This window comes from Haemorhous mexicanus, chromosome 23 (genome assembly GCF_027477595.1).
Source record: "Haemorhous mexicanus isolate bHaeMex1 chromosome 23, bHaeMex1.pri, whole genome shotgun sequence".
NCBI classification, from domain to species: domain Eukaryota; kingdom Metazoa; phylum Chordata; class Aves; order Passeriformes; family Fringillidae; genus Haemorhous; species Haemorhous mexicanus.
The window spans coordinates 3545762-3564885 of NC_082363.1; the positions used below are offsets into that span (position 1 = coordinate 3545762).

General features: G+C 43.0%; 1 protein-coding gene across 5 annotated transcripts in view; it reads left to right on the plus strand.

Moving 5' to 3' along the window:
• Window positions 1-19124, plus strand: part of VPS13D (vacuolar protein sorting 13 homolog D) — a 104818-nt gene that overhangs the window by 72939 nt on the left and 12755 nt on the right. For all 5 annotated transcript variants that reach the window (XM_059866837.1, XM_059866841.1, XM_059866838.1 and 2 more), the window contains 2 exons: window positions 6626-6758; window positions 8978-9173. In XM_059866837.1, coding sequence (XP_059722820.1) covers window positions 6626-6758; window positions 8978-9173 — 329 coding nt within the window. The remainder of the gene's footprint in view (window positions 1-6625; window positions 6759-8977; window positions 9174-19124) is intronic.

Below are 19124 nucleotides of genomic sequence, written 5' to 3' on the forward strand. Positions count from 1 at the left end.
TGCTAGAATTACAATGGAATGTTTGGACTCAGGTCATAATTGTGTATTTATCCTTTTGGGATGTCCTTAGAGAACCAGGCAGTGCCAAGAGCTTAAAAAGACTTTAAAAGATTACTTAAAACTTATTTCCATGCTGTGTGCTTCATGCATCTGGCTTAGAGGGAACAAGCAGTCCAAAGTCGAGTGTTCATTTGCTTTGAATTCTTTTTGTGCCCCATAAGCCTTAATTGTTTGGCACCAGCTTTGGTTCACAAACACTGTATATGGGTGGTTTTGTTTTTCTTCTATTGCTTGAAACAGCAAGGGATATGTAGTCAGTGGTAAAAGGTTTTTGTGGTAAAACTTCCTTAATTTTTGTGCCTTTAAAAAGAAAAACAAAAGACCAAGTAACCCCAAACATGAATAAATCAGTTTCTTGTACAGATAGTATTTCATCTGCTTTTGCAGATCTTGGTGAAGAGTTAGTATTGATTGTTGACACTGTGTAAATGTAAAACAAGAAATGATGAATCATTGATTTACTTGAGTCTTCAGAGGAGGAGGCTGAGCCCAGCATGCCCCAGGCTTGCAGAATTGCAATAGCATCTTCAATGGTTGTGGTTAGCATGCTCATGAAAAGATAGTGTGCACAGTAGCATAAAGTCCTGGAATTTGGAGGAAAATGTCATATTTCCCCCTCCTTGGGAGGATGAGTTTACGTTCCAGCAGGTAGGCTGAAGTGCAGTGGGGGTTGTTCTCTGCTTGCTGTGTGTTACCAGTCAGTAGCTTCATATCATCCATGAACTGGTGTGGGATGAAAACCAGGGATCCAAGGGTCTTCAGAGTGAAGATCTGGAAGAAAAGATCAGCGTCCCTCTGTAGAAGGAAAGTGCAGGAAGAACCATCTGCTCTGGGGACAAAAAGGGTGGGAGGGGGCAGAGGGTATCTTGTGAATGCAGTGGACAAATGCTCAGCTGCCTGGGGCTTTTAGGAGGGGTTCTCCTTCTGTCAAAGCATTAAACAATACATACTGATGATAAGTTGAATTGTTTTAAATACATGAAATGACAGAGCTTTTAATGAGTAGTGTGGAAGGCTCCTATTCCCCTCTGTTTGGAGAGGCCAGGTTGACAAGTGAAATACCCACTTCTACATGTTCCTTGTGCAGACTGGCTTCATCCAGAAACATCAGGAGCCTTTTGGTCTGGAAGCAGGTAACTTCCCTTAGCTGAAACTAATGTATTATGTTGCAGTTCTGTTTCAAGGCAGAGATGTCTGAAATGAGAAGAATGCAGAGATAAACGACCAAGTGACTAATCTTTATTTTTTTTTCATCAGCAAGTAGACAAAGATCTGATGGAAATTAGGGTAGAGAAGAGGGAGTTGGTTTTTACAAGTCCCTTGATTAGTTTCATGTTTGTTCCACAGACTGTTGTGTTTAGTTATGTTGGCATTTGCATGGTTTTGAGTAGGCTTTGAAGTTACCAGGTCACACCTTATTAACAAAAGCTGAGGAAGACAAGGCTGGGTTGCACTTTTGGTGTCACCTTCGTTTATCTGGAGCCTGTTTGCTGTGTGACTGGGTTAACAGCTCAATAAGGCACCATGTCTGCTCTTTCACAAGTTTTAAAATCTCAACCTCAGCAGCTGACATTGCACTCCCCAAAGGAGGCATCTAAAAGCAAGACACATAGGGGGCAAAGGTAGGTCTGCTTTTGTGCTTCAGCTTGTTCAAATCTCCCTTCAGAGTTTAAGCTGGACTTAAACTCCTTAAATTTCTAATGATTGCTTAGGTTTCTGACCATGAGGTAACAGCTGAGGAACTTGTTCTCAATACAGTGATTATAACCTAGATAGACTGGGCAGGAGGAGTTGTGCAGGTGTTTTGTTAGTTGTGGGTTGTTAATGTTAGAAATGTTTAATTTCCTTATTGTATAGGTAGATACAATCCTATTAACTGCAACAGACTGCAAAAAACATTTCAGGGTAAGTATTTCTGAGGTGCAGAGAAAAGTTAAAAAGAAGTGTCAAATTGTGATCCCCAGCAGGTGTTTATTTCACTCAGGTGGTATTACCTGTGGTGGGTGATAAGGATGGATGTAGGTGTGATTCAGATCAGGAATCAGGGTAACTCTGACACCACAGTTTGAACCTTTATTCAAATACAAGTCTAAACCTCACACAGCAAGGGTGAGTTGCCCCATTGCCTAGCAGCCCTTCCTGATGCCTGTGGGACATCCCCTTGTTTTATCTTCCCTGGCATTTCACCTCTAACCGGCAAACTGCACCACAGAGCAGGAGGGGGCTGGTCCCAGCTGGAGATGACTCAGGAGGGACCCACTCACTGAGGAAAGCCCTTGGTTTGCAAATGGTGCAGATGCTGACAAAGGTTTGGCTGCAGTTTGTATTAGATGAGGCCAGGAAACAAACAGTCCCGGGGGAGGGGGGAGAAGGAGCTGCTTCAAAAAGTAATTCAACATGAAGTTCATGTTTTGTAACTAATGTGTGCCGAGTTCAGATTTTGTCACCTGAATCAGGGCAGAATGGAAACATTTCATGGTACGTTTGGTACGTTAAGATCCTTAAATTGTTTTTCTTACATCTATAATTTAATGCTATTTTCTAAATAACACAAACAAAAATGTCCCTGTTTAACTTTGGGTTTACAGCTAATGGAGTTTGACTTTTAAACTATGTGCGTGGGATTTTTTTCTTTTTCCTCCTTACTAAGAAAAATACACCATTGCATTAAAATTCTGTCTCCATGTAAACAGGATTACTATTGACAGTTAGGTGTCAGATTCTGTGTCATGGAGGAAGGGATATGTGAGGAAAGACTGGATTGTATTCACAGGAAGAGCTGGGGTATTGGAGCTGGAAAGTGTGGGTGTGGGTGCAGGTGGGGGGAATGCTGTAAAGAGAGATTACCAATTCTCATCAATAAGCTGGTTTTTCCTTCTGGCTGATTGCCCAGTGATGCACTACTGTAACTTCTAAAACATTTTCTTGAAAAAGCATTTTCAGGTCTTGAGAGATTGTGTAATGAGGTTTGAATTTTGAAGACCTGTTGAGCCTTTCAATCTTTATAGCAACTACTCTAATCCACATAAGCAAAGTATTTTTCCAGAAAGAAACCTAACCTTAAACACAGTTCATAGATAGCTTCAGGTCAGTTTGTATTTCTAGGCTAATTTTTTTTTTAAATAACATCTGCATTAAGTTCATAACAAGGTCAGAAGTAACTCAGTCCATGATCACTGTTTAGTCTCCATACGATCAAGTCACAAGAAAGGTCATGGGATTTCATTTTCATCCCTGTTGTTAAAATCTATTTGTTTAGATAACTGGAGCCACTGGACTGGTTTGTCTTTAAGCTGAAAAGGAGTGTTTCAAACCAGGACATTGTGTCATTAATGAAAAAGAAACACAGCCTTAGAAGAAACAGCAGAGAAAGGAGGGGAACTTCATTGTGGCACTGGGCCCATAAATGAACTGTTTGTCTGATTCTTTTTTAATAATCAGTGTATCAGGGTTTCACACCAGGTCTCAGTTGTCCTCTGGTGCACACCTGAGCTATGGAGGGGTTTTACTGTGGCTGCTGTGGGTGCAGAGGAGATGGTCCATGAGACATAGGCTGGTCCTTTACACAGTGAGGTCCGTGTCCTGGAAGAGCTTTTGTCATGCAGGACACTGGGGACCTCAGCACCCTGAGTGTCTTTGACACTCCTGTGGTACCTGGTCCATTCCCCAGCCCCAGTCCTTCCACAGGGATGGAGAGGAAGAAGTTTGTTAATTTCTTGAAAGGAGATACAAATGCTGATAGTAGTTGATAGTGGTACAGGAGGTGTCCAACTACATATAATCAAAAACCAGATCGTTTTTGGAGAGTACTCCAACAAAATTCCTTCTAGGAATTTTCTCTAATAATATTGTGAATACAAGGCAAGGTTTCAGGATTTTTGTCTCCTTTTCTTGCCTCCTTCCTTCCACCAAGCTTCTGGTTTCTGTCTGATTACATTAGACTAAAGGTCAGCAGATCACAACAGATAATTTTTATTTGGTGCTTTTCCATTGACTTGCACACAGCAATGGTCAGAGTTCTCAGAACAAATCTTGTTTGAACATAATGTTCCCTTTCATCCATGAGCATGTATGTCTCCAGTCCTCCCCCACACTTTTCAAGGTAGTGTAAGCACTCAAAATGCTCCACACACACACTCAGGGTTCCCCTGAGCTTTTGGTTTGGTACCTGTTGACGCTTGCTGGAGGTTAGGATTTTTTCTTTTTTTTTAATTTTCTCTCAGGGAATTTTCTCCCATTTTTTGCCTAAGAGATGATAATGACAATTCTTAAGAGACACAAAAGATATGCTGGGATGAGGAGAGGAGGGAGGAGGGTACAGTTGGCTGCCCTCTGAGCTAAGGGGGCTTTCTCTTGGGAAGGGCTCAGCTCTCTCTCACTTTCTCTCTGGAACGAAGGGGAGATGGGCTGTGGTTGCTGAGGGGAGAATTCACCGCCAGCACAGAGTTCTGTCTTTTACTGCTTCTCATCCCGTGAGTGAGGCTTTGCTGGTCAGAGTGGCCCTTGAACTGGGACCTCATCAATGCCGAGCTCGCTAGAAAGGGCCCTCACCATCTGCCCAGGTGCCTCAGGGGAAAACTTGGCACCCTGAGGCTCTCTGAGGGAGTTCTCCCAGCTGTTGCCTGCTGGGATATCCGGACTGAGGGTGTCTGCCTGCTGCTGCCCAGCCGTGCTGCTTTTCTGCTGCTGTTTGGTTTCCCACTGCGCTTTAACTCGACATCGCATGTCTGCCTGACCGCCGACCTCCGCAGCGCCTGCTACGAACATTCTGCTACACCGTGTTTGCCACCCGGGGATCTGCCCTCCCCTGCCGTGGCAGCCTGCGGCTCCGAGGTTCCAGCTGCAGTCCCTCTGGCCATGCAGAGGGCCCCGGGCCCAGCTGCCCCCGGGAGTTTGCAGGGAGCCCCTTGGTCTCTGCCGGCCCACCCGCCACAGCCCCGGGAGGGAGACCCGGAGCCGCCACAGCGCCCCCTGCTGGCGCGGGGGAATCACCGCACCCGCCCCGCCCGGCCGGGAGCCAGCAGCGCCCCTGCTGGCTGTGAGCGGAACTGCGCCGAGGGGAAGGAGCCCGAGGGGCTGGGGCTGGGGCTGGGGCTGGGACTGGGACTGGGGCTGGGGCTGGGGCTGGGGCTGGGACTGGGGCTGGGGCTGGGACTGGGACTGGGACTGGGGCTGGGGCTGGGGCTGGGGCTGGGGCTGGGGCTGGGACTGGGGCTGGGGCTGGGGCTGGGGCTGGGGCTGGGGCTGGGGCTGGGGCTGGGACTGGGGCTGGGGCTGGGGCTGGGGCTGGGGCTGGGGCTGGGGCTGGGGCTGGGGCTGGGGCTGGGACTGGGACTGGGACTGGGACTGGGACTGGGACTGGGGCTCTGCTTTTGGTTGGTGTTGCTGCCATCCTGGCTGCTTGTTTGTCTTGCTATACATAGATATACTAGTAAAGTCTTATATATACACTCTCTTTCTCTCTCTCTCTCTCTCTCTCTCTCTCTCTATATATATAGAGTGTATATATAAGACTTTATATATATAGTGTGTGTGTATATATATGTCTTACATATATACTTTTATAGATATATAAGTATATATATGTATACCTATATATATACTTATATATAAGTATATATATGTCTTATATATATACTATATATATAGTGTATATATATGATATACTATACGTAGTATATAGGTGATATACTATATATAGTATATATATCATATATACTATATATACACAATATATAGTATATATTATATATATAGTATATATGTGATATACTATATATAGTATATATATCATATACTATATATACACAATATATGGTATATATTATATATATACTATATACGTGATATACTATATATATATAGTATATCATGTATATACTAGTATAGTCTTGCTATACCTATAGTATACTAGTATACTATATCTTTTCCTGAAAGTCCAGTAATTTCAAAGTTATTTGGGGGAGGGCGGGGGGGTTCACATTCTCCAATTCCTGCCTTCCTTGGCAGACATCTGTCCTTTAAGCCAGGACAACACTTCCCAGCACAGCTGGGAATCCTGTCAGGATGTCCCCACCTTGTGCCATGAGTGTGGCCTGGCTCCAACTCCTTCTACGACACAGCCACTTCTACCCTGAGTTACTGTAAATAATTTAATTAGCTCTTAAAAATGTTGTAGTTTCATGGCAGGCATATTTGCCTAGAAGCTTTGCACATATCTTTGCAGAGGAAAAGCTTTATATCTAAATAGCATTCCTTTTAGGTTTTGAGGGGTTGCAGTTGAGTCATGGGCATTGCTTTTGGTGCATCTTTCAGAGACTTGATTTGTTTTGGCTTGACCACAGTAGTTGGGGCACCTCCTTGTCACCTCAGGATTCCAGTTGCACCTGTTGACACAGTTCTGAGCTTTCTCCATGGCAGAAGGATTGGATGGATTCTGTTATGTATCAAAATGAGTTGTGTACTTGTGCATTTCACAAGTAGGATCTAGGAGTTTTCTGCAGTGAATCTACTTAGGAGAAACAGCTTCTGTTCTTCCAATAACAGGAAGGGTCTTCTCTTGCAGTTTGCTGGGACTTTGTCGGATGGTTTGGGAAAGATCATGGACAACAGACACCAGACAGAGCGGGAATACATCCGGTATCATGCTGCCACCAGTGGAGAGCACCTTGTAGCTGGAATCCATGGACTTGCACATGGTAACCCTTAGCTGTAATTTTAACTCATTTCTCTCTTGAAAGGGATGATCAGATTGCAGAGAACAGTGGCTGGTACTGCTAGAAGCCTGGGCAGTGGAGCTGTCAGAGGCTTTATGCTTGAATTTCAGTGCTGGCAGGTCAGGGTGGGGGCATTGTTTGGTCTTCAAGTCAACAGAAACTACATTTAATAAACAGGGTTTTTCACATGTAACTGCAAGTAAAAGCTTTTTTTGCCAATTAAAATTACAAGGAAAGTTCATCTGAAACATCCATTGCTTTGTAGAGGCATGAAATACCCACAGAAACAGTTTTTTTTGAGGGCCAGACATTTAAAAAAAAATTAGTATGGCTGGGTTATAGCTTTCTTATATTTGCTTTTAGTTCCAGAAGCCTGAATTTCCTTGGAATCAGTACATCAGTTTAAAGTTACATTTCACCAGTTGGGTTATTTTGTGGGTTTTTTTCAGTGTACTAAGAACTAGAGACATTTATTTGTGTAAAGGGTAGTGGACTAGTTTTAATTTGGCCAGAACTTCACATCAATTTAGTTCATGATTTATCTGTTGAAGAAGGTTAAATCAATACAAGCCAAGTTTAAATCAAATATTTATATTTTGCATCATCTTGGCTCAGTTATTTAAATGTTAAATGTAACTGTTGCAGCCTGTGCAAAGCTGATTTGGCTTTGACTAAAAGAGGATCTTTTCTATGCTGAGAAAAGTCCTTTTGCTTTGGTCACACAGAGACACTGTGTAGGTGTGAAATGAATCATGAAAGGTTCCTCTCACACTAATGTGCTGAACAGTCTGCCATAAATTGGTAGAAACACAGGAAATCCAAATTATCTGAATCTGTACTGAAAAGTCCATTATGAAAGCACTTCACTGTGTTGTATTATCCAGTAATTAGTGAGACTCTTCTAGTCCTAAGTCTGTGGCATTTTTAAATGCTTCCCATTCTGTTTTTTTTTAAATAAAGGAACTGCTAATTACTACATTTCAACAGACAGGATTTAATCATAAACTATAGTTACTGAAGAGGAGAGATTTAAATACTTTGTGCTTCCTGAGTTTGGCAGTTTAGATCTGCCTGGTCTGTACTTGACTTACAGACCTCAGAGGAGCCCTGGGCTGCTGGAAGCTGGGCAGGTGAGTGCTTCAGCCAGGGCACTAGAAACTGATATTTTAATCATGAAGATGTGAAATCTCCAAAGTGTGTTCTCAGATAATGTGAACTGTTCCCAGTCTTTTGAAACCTCAGAAGGTGCTTGATTTCTCAGAGCACTGAAGTTCTCTGGAAGGGAAATGTGCACAGAAATGTCTGTCGTCAGCATCACAGTTAAAGTCACTTAAAATTACTTTAAAGACATTTTAAGTGCCAGTTTAAAATAATTAACTTCATCCAGTGGAGAAATGCACTGTTTTCTGTCTCAAATTGTACCAGCTTTTGTGGTGATGGAATTTTGTCACATCCTAGGTAACCACTTAACCTGTGCAACAGATGAGGACTCTTGGTCTAAGTGCAGCTGGAAATGAGCCAGTATAGAAATACATTTAAATACACATTTTTAATGATTAATTAAATATTTTTGTGTGGTATAATATGGTCTGTGCATATGTATAGGTATACTACATATACAAAGTATAAAGTTATTGGTTGGTGTAATTCAGTTTGAAAATTTGTGTATTAATGAAATGGACAATAAACTGTGTAGGCAGAGTGTCACATTCACATTCTCTGAAAAATCCCTTTGCCCAGGATCTTTCTGCTGGGAAGCTGAGAAGCCTCAGAGAAAAGGAAAACAATTCTTATCTCATTTGTTTCTCCTGTGTTTTGCTCATGTGGAATGTGTTTGGAGATTGTTTACCCACAGGTGATTGTTCCATTGCATTCTGCTGTGAATTGTTTTCCTCATTGGCCAATCAGTGCCAGGCTGTGTCAGGGCTCTGGAAGGAGTCAGGAGTTTTCATTATTATCTTTTAGCATTCTGTAAGTGTCCTTTCTGTATTCTTTAGTATAGTTAGTATAGTACTCTTTAATATAATATAGTATAATAAAATAAGGAATTAGCCTTCTGAGAACATGGAGTCAGCTCCACCATTCCTGCCTTTGTCGGGGTGTCCCCCCCAGTACAACAGCAGAGACCATCAGCTGGATGAGGTTCTGTAAGTTTTACAGCCAATAATTTTGGACTTCTCTGCTGCTCTTGTCTTTGGCAGGTATTGTTGGAGGATTGACAAGTGTGATAACATCGACAGTGGAAGGTGTGAAAACGGAAGGAGGGGTCAGTGGTTTCATATCTGGCCTGGGCAAGGGGCTGGTGGGCACTGTCACCAAACCCGTGGCGGGAGCGCTGGACTTCGCCTCGGAGACCGCGCAGGCATTGAGGGACACCACGACCCTGAGCAGCCCCAGGTCAGCCCCCAGCTGGGATTTCTAATCAATAAGACTCTAAAACTGTGTATTAATGCCTGCTGCAACTTCTGAACTGATTATCTTTCCTCAGGCAAAGCAACAATAAGCAGAGTTAACATGAGCTGTTATCAGCCCATTGCATTCCATTTGTTTTTTGTTTAATAGATGGCATTTGCTGATACTTTAACAAGAGTGACATCTGCCTGGAAAAGCTGCAGCATAAAGTAGGAATTGTTAACCTATACCATGAGATGAGGCAAAATTTTTAGAAAGGCTGTGTGTAGTAAAATTAAACTTCTGCCACTGAATCCTCACAGAGTTGAAATCAAATTCTCCCTACTCTACCTCCAGCTTCCATTTTGCTGTAGAAAAACAGTTATTGAAAGGTTTGAAGAGTTCTGTCATCAATATAGTGCTGCTATGTTTTAATTTTTATTCAGTGCAGAGTTCTCAGTTATGAAAGGGGGTGGCTGTGTGCCCTTATGTGCGTGTGCCCATACTCCTGTGGCTGTGAGGTGTCAGCACATCAGGACAGATGCTGTGGCTTCTTCCTGTGGTCAGTTACTGTTGTAATGTGGGCTCAGCAAAGTAATAATGGTTTTGCTTAAAATAAGTAAGTGTTGAATAGCACTGACTGTGAGTGTGGCAGAGGGGAAGGACCAATTTCTGGAAGTGCTGCTCGAGAGAAGAGTCTTTGTGTTCTTTGTGGCCAAGAGTTTGCTTTGTATTACTGTGCCAAGAAGTCCTCTTGTAGGTACATGAGACCTGTGTGCTGAAGTGAAAGAAAGCCCTAAGTAAGTTTTGTTGTCAGAAAGCTTGGAGAAAAATGTTTGGAAAATGTTGGGGTTTCTATTTGTTTTGTCTTCCCATTTGGCTTTTCCATTTCCTGTGTTTTATTATGCCACTCTTGGAATTCTGAAGGGTCTACATCAGGGTTTCAGTAACAGTGAGTCTGATGAAGTGTGAGTGAGGTGCAGGAAGCCTGAAGAATTACCCTAGGTGGGCTTTGTTCTGAAAATGGAAGTTTGCACATGTGTGTCTTCGATATTTGGGACTTACCCTGATTTGTAAAACCAAGAGGTCAAGGATTGAAATTTATAGTAAGTGTATTTGCATGCACAAAATTAAATGAGAAATTGAACTGCATCCCTGAGAAAATTCAGTGTTTCGCTTGTGCATGTCTTAATTTTGTGACTGTGCAGGTTGACTGATTTCTGTGAAGGTGGGGAGAAGCACACCAGTCATGCTGTTAGCTAGGTTTCTGGTTGAGCTGTGTGTCTATTGTAATTTGAAGAAACATATTCTTAAAATTCATGTTTTGACATGCTTCTGTGAGATACAGCCTGTCCACAGTAGGTGTTATCAACAGTTGCAAACTGGACAGCAGCTGGGGGAGAGAGGGCAAGAAGATCTCCAGCCAGCCTGATCTTGGGCGTGTGTTTCCTTTGGGAAATATTTCTCTTTGCCTTGTTAACTGTCAGTTAAGAGGTTAAGACAGATGAGCTGAACCATGTTTTTGCTTCCCCTAGATTTTGAAATCCTGTTGTCAGAGATGAGTATTGTGAAATGATTTTAGTGTCTGCACACAGTCTGTTAAGTTTCTAACCCAACAACCTTTTACAAGATGAAGGAAAAGAAAAATGGAAAAAAAGCCCAAACCTTTCTCAGGTTACTCAATTACTTCAGTTCTCCAGTCTACAAAAGTTTGATCAAGACTTTTTTTTAGCTAAACAAATGTACTTGAGAATATGTAGATATTGTAAGGGGTGTGGGGGGAGGTGGGACCAAGATGCCACCTCTATCTGTAAGCAACCTTGCATTCACGTTTTGTTTGGTGTGTGGGTTTTATGTGCTTGCATAATGAAGGAGCCAAATTGTTCTTTTGGGGGGTGAAGAAGCCCCACAGGACAGGGTTTGTCTGTTTTCTGGGCTGCCGTGTCCCGCTATCCCCCCGCCGCGTTTGTCACCGCTCAAGTATGTGTGGTTTGGAATGGCAGGAGAGCAACGTTCCAAGCCCAGGCTGCTGGCTCTGCTTGGAGTGTGCTGGCCCATGTAGGCTCTTCCCAGCTCAGCACACAAGAGCAGCCTTCCCTGATGGATGGGACTGGAAATGCATGGCAGGAGATGGTCTCCAGTGTAGTTTTGAACACCTGAGTGTCGGCGATGGAGAGAGATGGGAGAGACTGACTCGGTGATCAGAATCCCATTTTATTGTGGGCTACAAACACTTAGATACTATTTCAGGGAGACTAGTAATGTGTACTACAGTGATTAGTTAAAATCACATACACAAACTTACGCAAATAACAACATCCCTTGCTTGCAGAGTTTAATGGGATTTCCTTTTTCTGGTAAACCCGTTTGATTGAATCTTCTTGCAACCCAGGTCTAATTCTCAAAGTTCTGTTTGATTTTGCCAAGGCATCCTTTTATCAAATCTCTTATGTTAACCAGGTCCAAAGTCCATCATCTGTCTTGTGTCCCCCAACATTCCAACACCTGAGGACTGAGTTCATGGGTGTGACAAGAGCTGTTTGACCCTGTGCACGTTCCTGGTGCTGCTGCAAAGCTGACTCAGCCATTTAATTGCAAGTTGCATTTAAATAGCAGGATACGTAACTGTAAATTATAGGCCCCTTGCAATTCTCTAATTATGTGGTTGAATTTTTAAAAAAGCTCTGAATTTCAGCTGCTTGACTTTAACCATTGGATCAGGTTTGAGTGGGTTGAAGAATTTTAATTGAGGCTGTTGGCTTTCCTAAAAGACGTAGTCTAATTCCAGCAAATCCACTTCATCAAATTCTTGAACTGAATGGAACAGTCTGCAGCATGTGTTCCTGTGATCAGGCTACATGGACATGAGTATTTTTTGTCTTCAAATGTGTTGATTTGTGTTGGAACTCCTGCAGCTGGCATGTGCCATATGTTGGGAACATGGAGCCAGACCAGCATGGCTGAGGCACAGGTGAAGGCTTTAGACCTTAAGGGTGTAGTTTCAGAGCTGATTGGTTTAAAGGGCAAGAAAATATTTTTTTAATCTGACTTTAGGCTGGACTTTTTCAAGGCTAATCTTATACACTTATTATTTAATCATAAAGATGCCCTACTACTTCTAAATTTAATGCAGACGAAAGCATAAAGCAGTTGGTGGAAGTACAGCATACATCTAATTTATAAACAGTTAATGCCTATGATTCGATACCTTTATTGAGAGGGTTTTATGTGTTCCAAGTACTCCAGTGTCACATACAACAGTTCTGATTATTTCCATATTTTTCATATGCTGCCAAAAGTTTTAAAGCCCAGTTCAAAACAGGAAAGCTGTTAATTCTCTGGATATGCTTGGAGAGCTCTTGCCTAGAAACGTGTTTTACATCCTGGTGCAGCACAAGTAAAGAACATTTATATTTAGATGTGTGTCTAACCTAACAAGTAGTGCAGGAAAGTGCCTTTATGGCTTTCTCTCAGGCTTCTGCCAGATCAGTACAAGTTTAAGATTATTCTTGGACTGTTGCTGCAAGAGTTTGTGTTCTTTTCTGAGTCACAATGTGAAAATTAGAAGTAGATAACTCTGTGACCTCCCCAGTTCTGATTAATTCTGTCCATTAACTAGACTGTTATTAGAAAAGAATATTTTGAGATTGGAAAGCCATTGATGGTCAGAGAAAATTGTTATGTAAATATTTGATTCTTTTAAATGTACTTCATGTGGAAAGCAGCAACCTGTGCTAGTTGTTCCTTTGCTCATCACTTGGTGTTGTGCAGTGAGGTTGTAAAGTTTGATGCAATGTCAAAAGCAGATGATTATAACTCACTTTTTTTTTTGCCTTTTTGCATCCATCTCTATGTTAGCTGTAATTTGCATTGTGAGCTCAAAAGCAGTGTGGTTGAGAGCATGAATATCAGTGACACTGAGTAGAAGTAGGAAATGAGTACTTAATTGTATGGAGACCAACTCAGCCAACATACTGCCATGAGGTTCTCAGGTGTAACAGAGCAATATTGTTTGAAGCCTTACACTTCTATGTGTGCTCCAGACTTGGTCCTGGTCTTGGACTTGATCTAGATCTGACTTTACAAGTCCTTACAATAATGTCAGTCATGTATGGGTCCTTCTGGTCAAGGGGATGTTGCTTTTATCCTGGTAAGCCCTTCCTAAGATTTTCCTAGAAGCCAGAGAGAAAACGTATTTATCAGTCTAATCAAACAATTACTTGAGCAGAGTGGTTTTCTTTATATCCTTCCTTCTTTTTCCCAGTGGGATAACAGGTCTGCATGATAATCTGTTTTCTTTGAGCAGATTTGTCCATTCCTCTCCCTGTTGCACAGCTGTAGCCATGGGCTTTTCCTCATTGTCAGCCCAACCTCCTGTGCTCAGTCCCTGTCCAGCTGGATGTCGTGGTTGACATTCTTCTTTCAGTAGTGCCATGTTGTTACCTGTGCCATGTTGCCAGTGCCATGATGTTCCAAGTAAGGGCAGGTGCATTTCCATCCCTGGTGAGAAGTGCTGCATCCAGTGAGCCATGCCCAGCTCCTGTTAAGCTGCTGCCTGGGCTGGGCTCAGTGCAGAAATCTGGGTTCAGGTTCAGCTTGATGTTACTGTGTGCAGTAAGGGGTCAGGTAAAGGTGTAAGTTAATGAGGGAAATGCACTGTGGCGTGAGTCTGGTCGGGTATGAAAGGAGAGCTGGCTGAAAACAGACACTGTGGGTACAGATCTTGCTCCCTTTCCAGTGCAACACTTCTGGAGGCCATGGGAAAGTTTCTTGGGGCACACAGACATTTGTAGTAGGTGACTAATGTTTTCCAATTCACTTAAATCCAGGACGCTGTAATGTCAGCCTGGCATAGTCCATCAGAAATAGAAGCAATTATGAACTGCCTTCTGCAAAGAGCAGATAAAGCCTTTGCTGGATTTACTACAGATTTATTCTACTACTTAAATTTTGTGTGACATGAAATATTTGCTTCACAAAGTGGAGTTCTTATTCTGTGTGCCCACTTCACAGTATTTAGCTGTTAACTCGAATGCAGCTAGACAGGGAGAAAGTTTTGTGTCTTCTGGAAATACTTAGTTAGAACATGCAAGCTCTAGAAATATATCTTTTATTTCTAGAGCCTGCATGTTCTGTCTAACTATCTTCTATTTCATTCAAAGCTCTAGGACACAAAGGCCAAAAAGTAAAAGGAACACTTCTTACTGTTTGGTGTTTCCTGTTTTCTGGCGTTACTGTAGATCACAGCATCTCTGCTGAAGGATTCTGCTGTCTTGGTGTAGTCTGTGTAACACTTATCTTGTGGGAAACAGTTCCAGAGAGCTGCAGATTTAATTAGTCTGCATTGGTGTCTCCTAGAACAGAATTGGAGAGTCTTTGAAAAAGAAAAAAATTCTATTCATGCATGACCATCAGCAGAACCAACTAAAAAGTCATTGAAGATTGGGCCATAAAGTATTTGCAGTTCCAGTTCACAGATCTGCCTGCTCAGAAAGAGGTGGGATGAGTTGGGAGCATCTGCCCAGCAGGAAGGAACAAAGGCTTAATTCAGGCCAGCCGTGTCTGCTGAATGTACCAGGACAGCCCTGCAGGCTGTGGCTGGTGTCAGGCTCAGGCCCCAGCACTGACACATCTCATGCACATCCCCTGAGTTTGCATCATCTCTTCTGGCCCTTTTTCTAGGATTTTCACTTCATAGAAATAGCAGGAAAGTGTGGGGGTCCCAATTGTGGGTTTCTCTGGGTCTGGACTGAAGGCACTGAGACAGCAGTTCATGCTCACACTCAGGTGTTTATTATTTCTTATCAGTGAAACAGTCTCACTGCTGTGAGTTCAGCAGCTTTTCATTACAAGGCACAAAATGCCCAACAATCTCTTGGTCCAAGGGCTTGTGAGGCTAAGCTGTCCAATTAAGAGCTGACACCTGGATTATTTTCCCTTTTAACCCAAGAACTGATCCCACAGAGCTGCAGTGCAGACTTTTCTGCCCAATTACAAAATTCCTTCCATGGAGAAGGAGGAAGAAGAAGCATGAAGAAGAAACCCAGGACAGCACCCTGTGCCCTCCACCTTGCTGCCATCCACAACATCCTGAAAATCCCAAACCCTCAATGTCTCACCCAGTGACACACCTGCACTGCTCTCTATAATCTATTTCACACTTTTGTGGGTTCCAGTCTCTCTTGAAGTCTGGGAAACTTTCTCCATGAGTGAGGGTCAGAGTCAGTGCTGCCCTGGGGGTCAGGGCACCCCAGAGCAGACACAGAAATATTCCTGTGCCCTGGGTTTGCACAGGAAATATGAAACTGGTGTAGGGCAATAGGAGTGTAGGGTTTATGTACCTATTTTAAGGCACAAATGGCAGGAGCTGCTCACCAGTGTAGTGGCTGTGTGTCCTGCTGGCCTGAGACAGCTGTGCTGGTGCCACAGGGGTGAAGTCTGGTACAGCAGGGCTGGGGTGGCTTCTTGGCAATGGCTTAACAGTGATGAAGGGAAACATGGATATTTTGTGTGCTGAAGAATGAGTCCACAGGCACCTTCTGTTTCCTGAACAGCCACTGAGAGTCCTTGGGGTTTTCTGTGTATGTATTTGCTTCTCTTGTGCGGATTTGGAAATGTCTTTCCATTTGCCTTTACTCCTGGTGCTTTTGCCTTGAGATCACACTAGAGGTTTCTTACATCCTTACTTTGTGATCTTGCCCTGGTTTCAGCTAGGATAGAGCTTTTTTTTTTTTTTTTTTTTGATAGCTATTACAGTGCTGTGTTTTGGATTTGGAACAAAAATGGTGTCAGGAGTGGGATCAAGAAGTGCCCTTTATTTACAACAGGAATAAAACTTTGCGTAGAGAGTGTCTGAGCATAGCCAGTGGTGGATTTTTTTTTTTCATCCTCAGACCAAGTATAAAGATGTAGGGAATGCCCATTTTAGACAAAATAAAAATCTTCTCTCCATACTGTATGTCCAGTAATTTTGTGTCCTACTAGAATTTCTTGTTACATCACAAATATGAGGTTCTCTGAGGCTACTCCACGTGTTCAAAGTGGTGGAAATACTGAACCATGTGGCTGTTTGCACTGATGGGTTATATTTTCAAACAAAGAGATACAGCACAGCTTTAAAACTAATACCACTTTTAAGCACTGTTTTAAGACAGCTTAGTCAAGGTTCAAATTTAGGCAGCTCTGGAAACCCAGAGCACAGGAATATTTCTGTGTCTGCTCTGGGGTGCCCTGACCCCCAGGGCAGCACTGACTCTGACCCTCATCCATGGAGAAAGTTTCCCAGACTTCAAGAGAGACTGGAACCCACAAAAGTGTGAAATAGATTATAGAGAGCAGTGCAGGTGTGTCACTGGGTGAGACATTGAGGGTTTGGGATTTTTAGGATGTTGTGGATGGCAGCAAGGTGGAGGGCACAGGGTGTTGTCCTGGGTTTCTTCTTCATGCCTCTTCTTCCTCCTTCTCCATGGGTTTGGGTGGCATTTTGTACTTGGGCAGAAAAGTCTGCATTGCAGTTCTTTTAGATCAGTTATTAACTTAAAAGAGAAAATAATCTGGGTGTCAGTTCTTAATTAAATAGTCTTAAAAGCCCTTGTACCAAGAGATTGTTGGCCATTTTGTGCCTTGTAATGAAAAGCTGCCAAACTCACAGTAATGAGACATTTTTACTAATAAAAAATACTAATCACTTGAGTTTGAACACAAACTACTGTCTCAAGTGCCTTCAATCCAAACCCAAAATCCCAACTGGAGCCCCACATGTAGCAATTACAGGCTTGCCTGGAGCAGGAGAGCTCGAGGTGCTGCTCAGGTGTTTACCTGTTAGCAGACAGACTTTCCCTTTGTCATTAACATCAGGTTTTGTGTTCAGTCCCAGGCCAGAGCGGTAGATGGGAGCCCAGGGCCTGCTGGGATGGGGTTTTACACTTGTGCTGTCCTTTTGCCCTTCCCCTGAACTCTTTTCATTTCAGTCATGAGCAAACAGTCAGTGCCTGAACTAACAACCCCGCAGTCCTGCAAAGCACGCTCCTTACAGTACCGAACAAAGGGAGGCCCGCGTGGGCCGGCCCAGGCCAAGGAATGCAGCTTCGGGGTTCTGCTCCATAAATTTAACCAGCACGACAAAAAGGAGATAATGTGAGCCTTCGTGATGATCTGAAAGGGGGAGGTTTGTGTCCCATTGATTGCGGTCTGGCCCAGCGCCAGCCCCGAGCCTGACCGACAGTTGAACCATATCGTTAAGGCGTGTAATACAGCTCGAGCCTTGTACAGCAGCCAATGAGTACATATCCAGAGGGCAAAAGTTTATAAAGAGTCGAGGCTGTCCTGTTTAACCCTCTCACACTGCCTGTAATATACACTGCTGCCATTCACAAATAGGCACTTTGCTATTAAAATGTAAACCTTCAACTCTCCGTACTTGTGGAAAATGTACATGTGTGTCTGATTTCTAATGTGCAGCAGATTTATAAAGTGATCGTGGAAAAATATGTAAAACTGATCTTTTTTTTTTTTTTTTTTTAACCAGGAAAAAAAAAATCCAACCCACTTTTATTTCAGCACTACTTCATCCATGGTTACTTTGTTGTTCAGAGATGTCTTCTGGGTTGTTCTGCAAACTCTTTCATACAGATGGAGCTATTTATTGCCTTGATGTCACCTCATTTAGCATGTGGCTGGTATTTTTATAGATAATTTTTTCACCTAATGTTGCTGTTAACATGTGGAATGCTCTTTATCAGTTTTGTAAGTACAGCCAGTTGATCTGAATTGTCCTTGCAACTGCAAACTTTAAAAATAAAAACAAACCTCGTGAGTAGCTTTTTGTTGGGTGAGGTTTGTGCTAGAGCACTTTGCTGTGCCTGTTGCAGCCCTAGTTGTATTAACTGAGAAATATAAAAGGAGGGTTAGAAAGAGAAGCAACGTCCAGTATTAGAGTTGATTGACACAGTCCTTCATGCACAGCCAGAGTCACTGTCCTGATGCTGGGCAGGGCTCCTGGTTTAGTTTTTTCCCCAAGTAGATTTCCTTTTCCAGAAAGGCCAAAATACAATGTGGAAGCATTTCTGTTAGATTGAAGTATTTTACACTTGAAGTGACCTTGTTTGTATTTGCTACTACTGGATATTTCTTGACCATTATAAACATGACTCCCCATCCCTGGCAGTGTCCAAGGACTGGACTTGGAGCAGCTGGGACAGTGGGAGGTGTCCCTGCCCATGGCAGGGGATGGAACAGGATGAGCTTTAAGGGCCCTGTCAGCCTGAATCAGCCTGAGATTCCATGGGCACAGAGTTAAGAGCAGTGCTCCATCTGCTATAGGCCCTGCCTGGCAGCAGACAGTATTTAATATTTTAAACCTTCACACAGTGCCCTGAGGCTGAGCAGTGTTCTGGTCCTGAGCACTTTGGTTTCACCAAGGCGTGCTCAGCTCCTGTTCTCAGACAGGTGTTTGCAGGAAATCCCTGCTGAGAACCATATTTTACATCGAGTCAGGAGGTGAATGGGAGCATTTTTCAACACATTGGTTTGACAAGAAACCTTTAGGGTGACAGCTGCTTTCATCCCTGTAATCACTACAGGAGGAGTCTGGGGGAAATTGGAAGCTGGGATGGCAGTGTTATGTTTTGTCAACTTCTTAAGCTTGATGTTACCAAAGTGCTTGAGAAAGTGTGAGTTTTGCTGCACAGCTGTTACAGGCACAGGTGGGGCAAGTGCCAGAAGTTAATGCCCAGAGTGCAGCTGGTGTCAGTGCTGTGTCTACAGTGCATGCTCATACACCTTGTCCAGATGCTGGATTTGTAATATGGATGTCACAATTAAGTTGTGTCTTAATTAATCTTTTCTCAATTCCTTTTGAACTTGGAGCCTGATGAGGTTATGTACAATTGCAAACACAGGGAATAATTCTTAATTTTGTTTTTATCTGGTGTACAAAACAAAAGGCAAGGAGGAGAA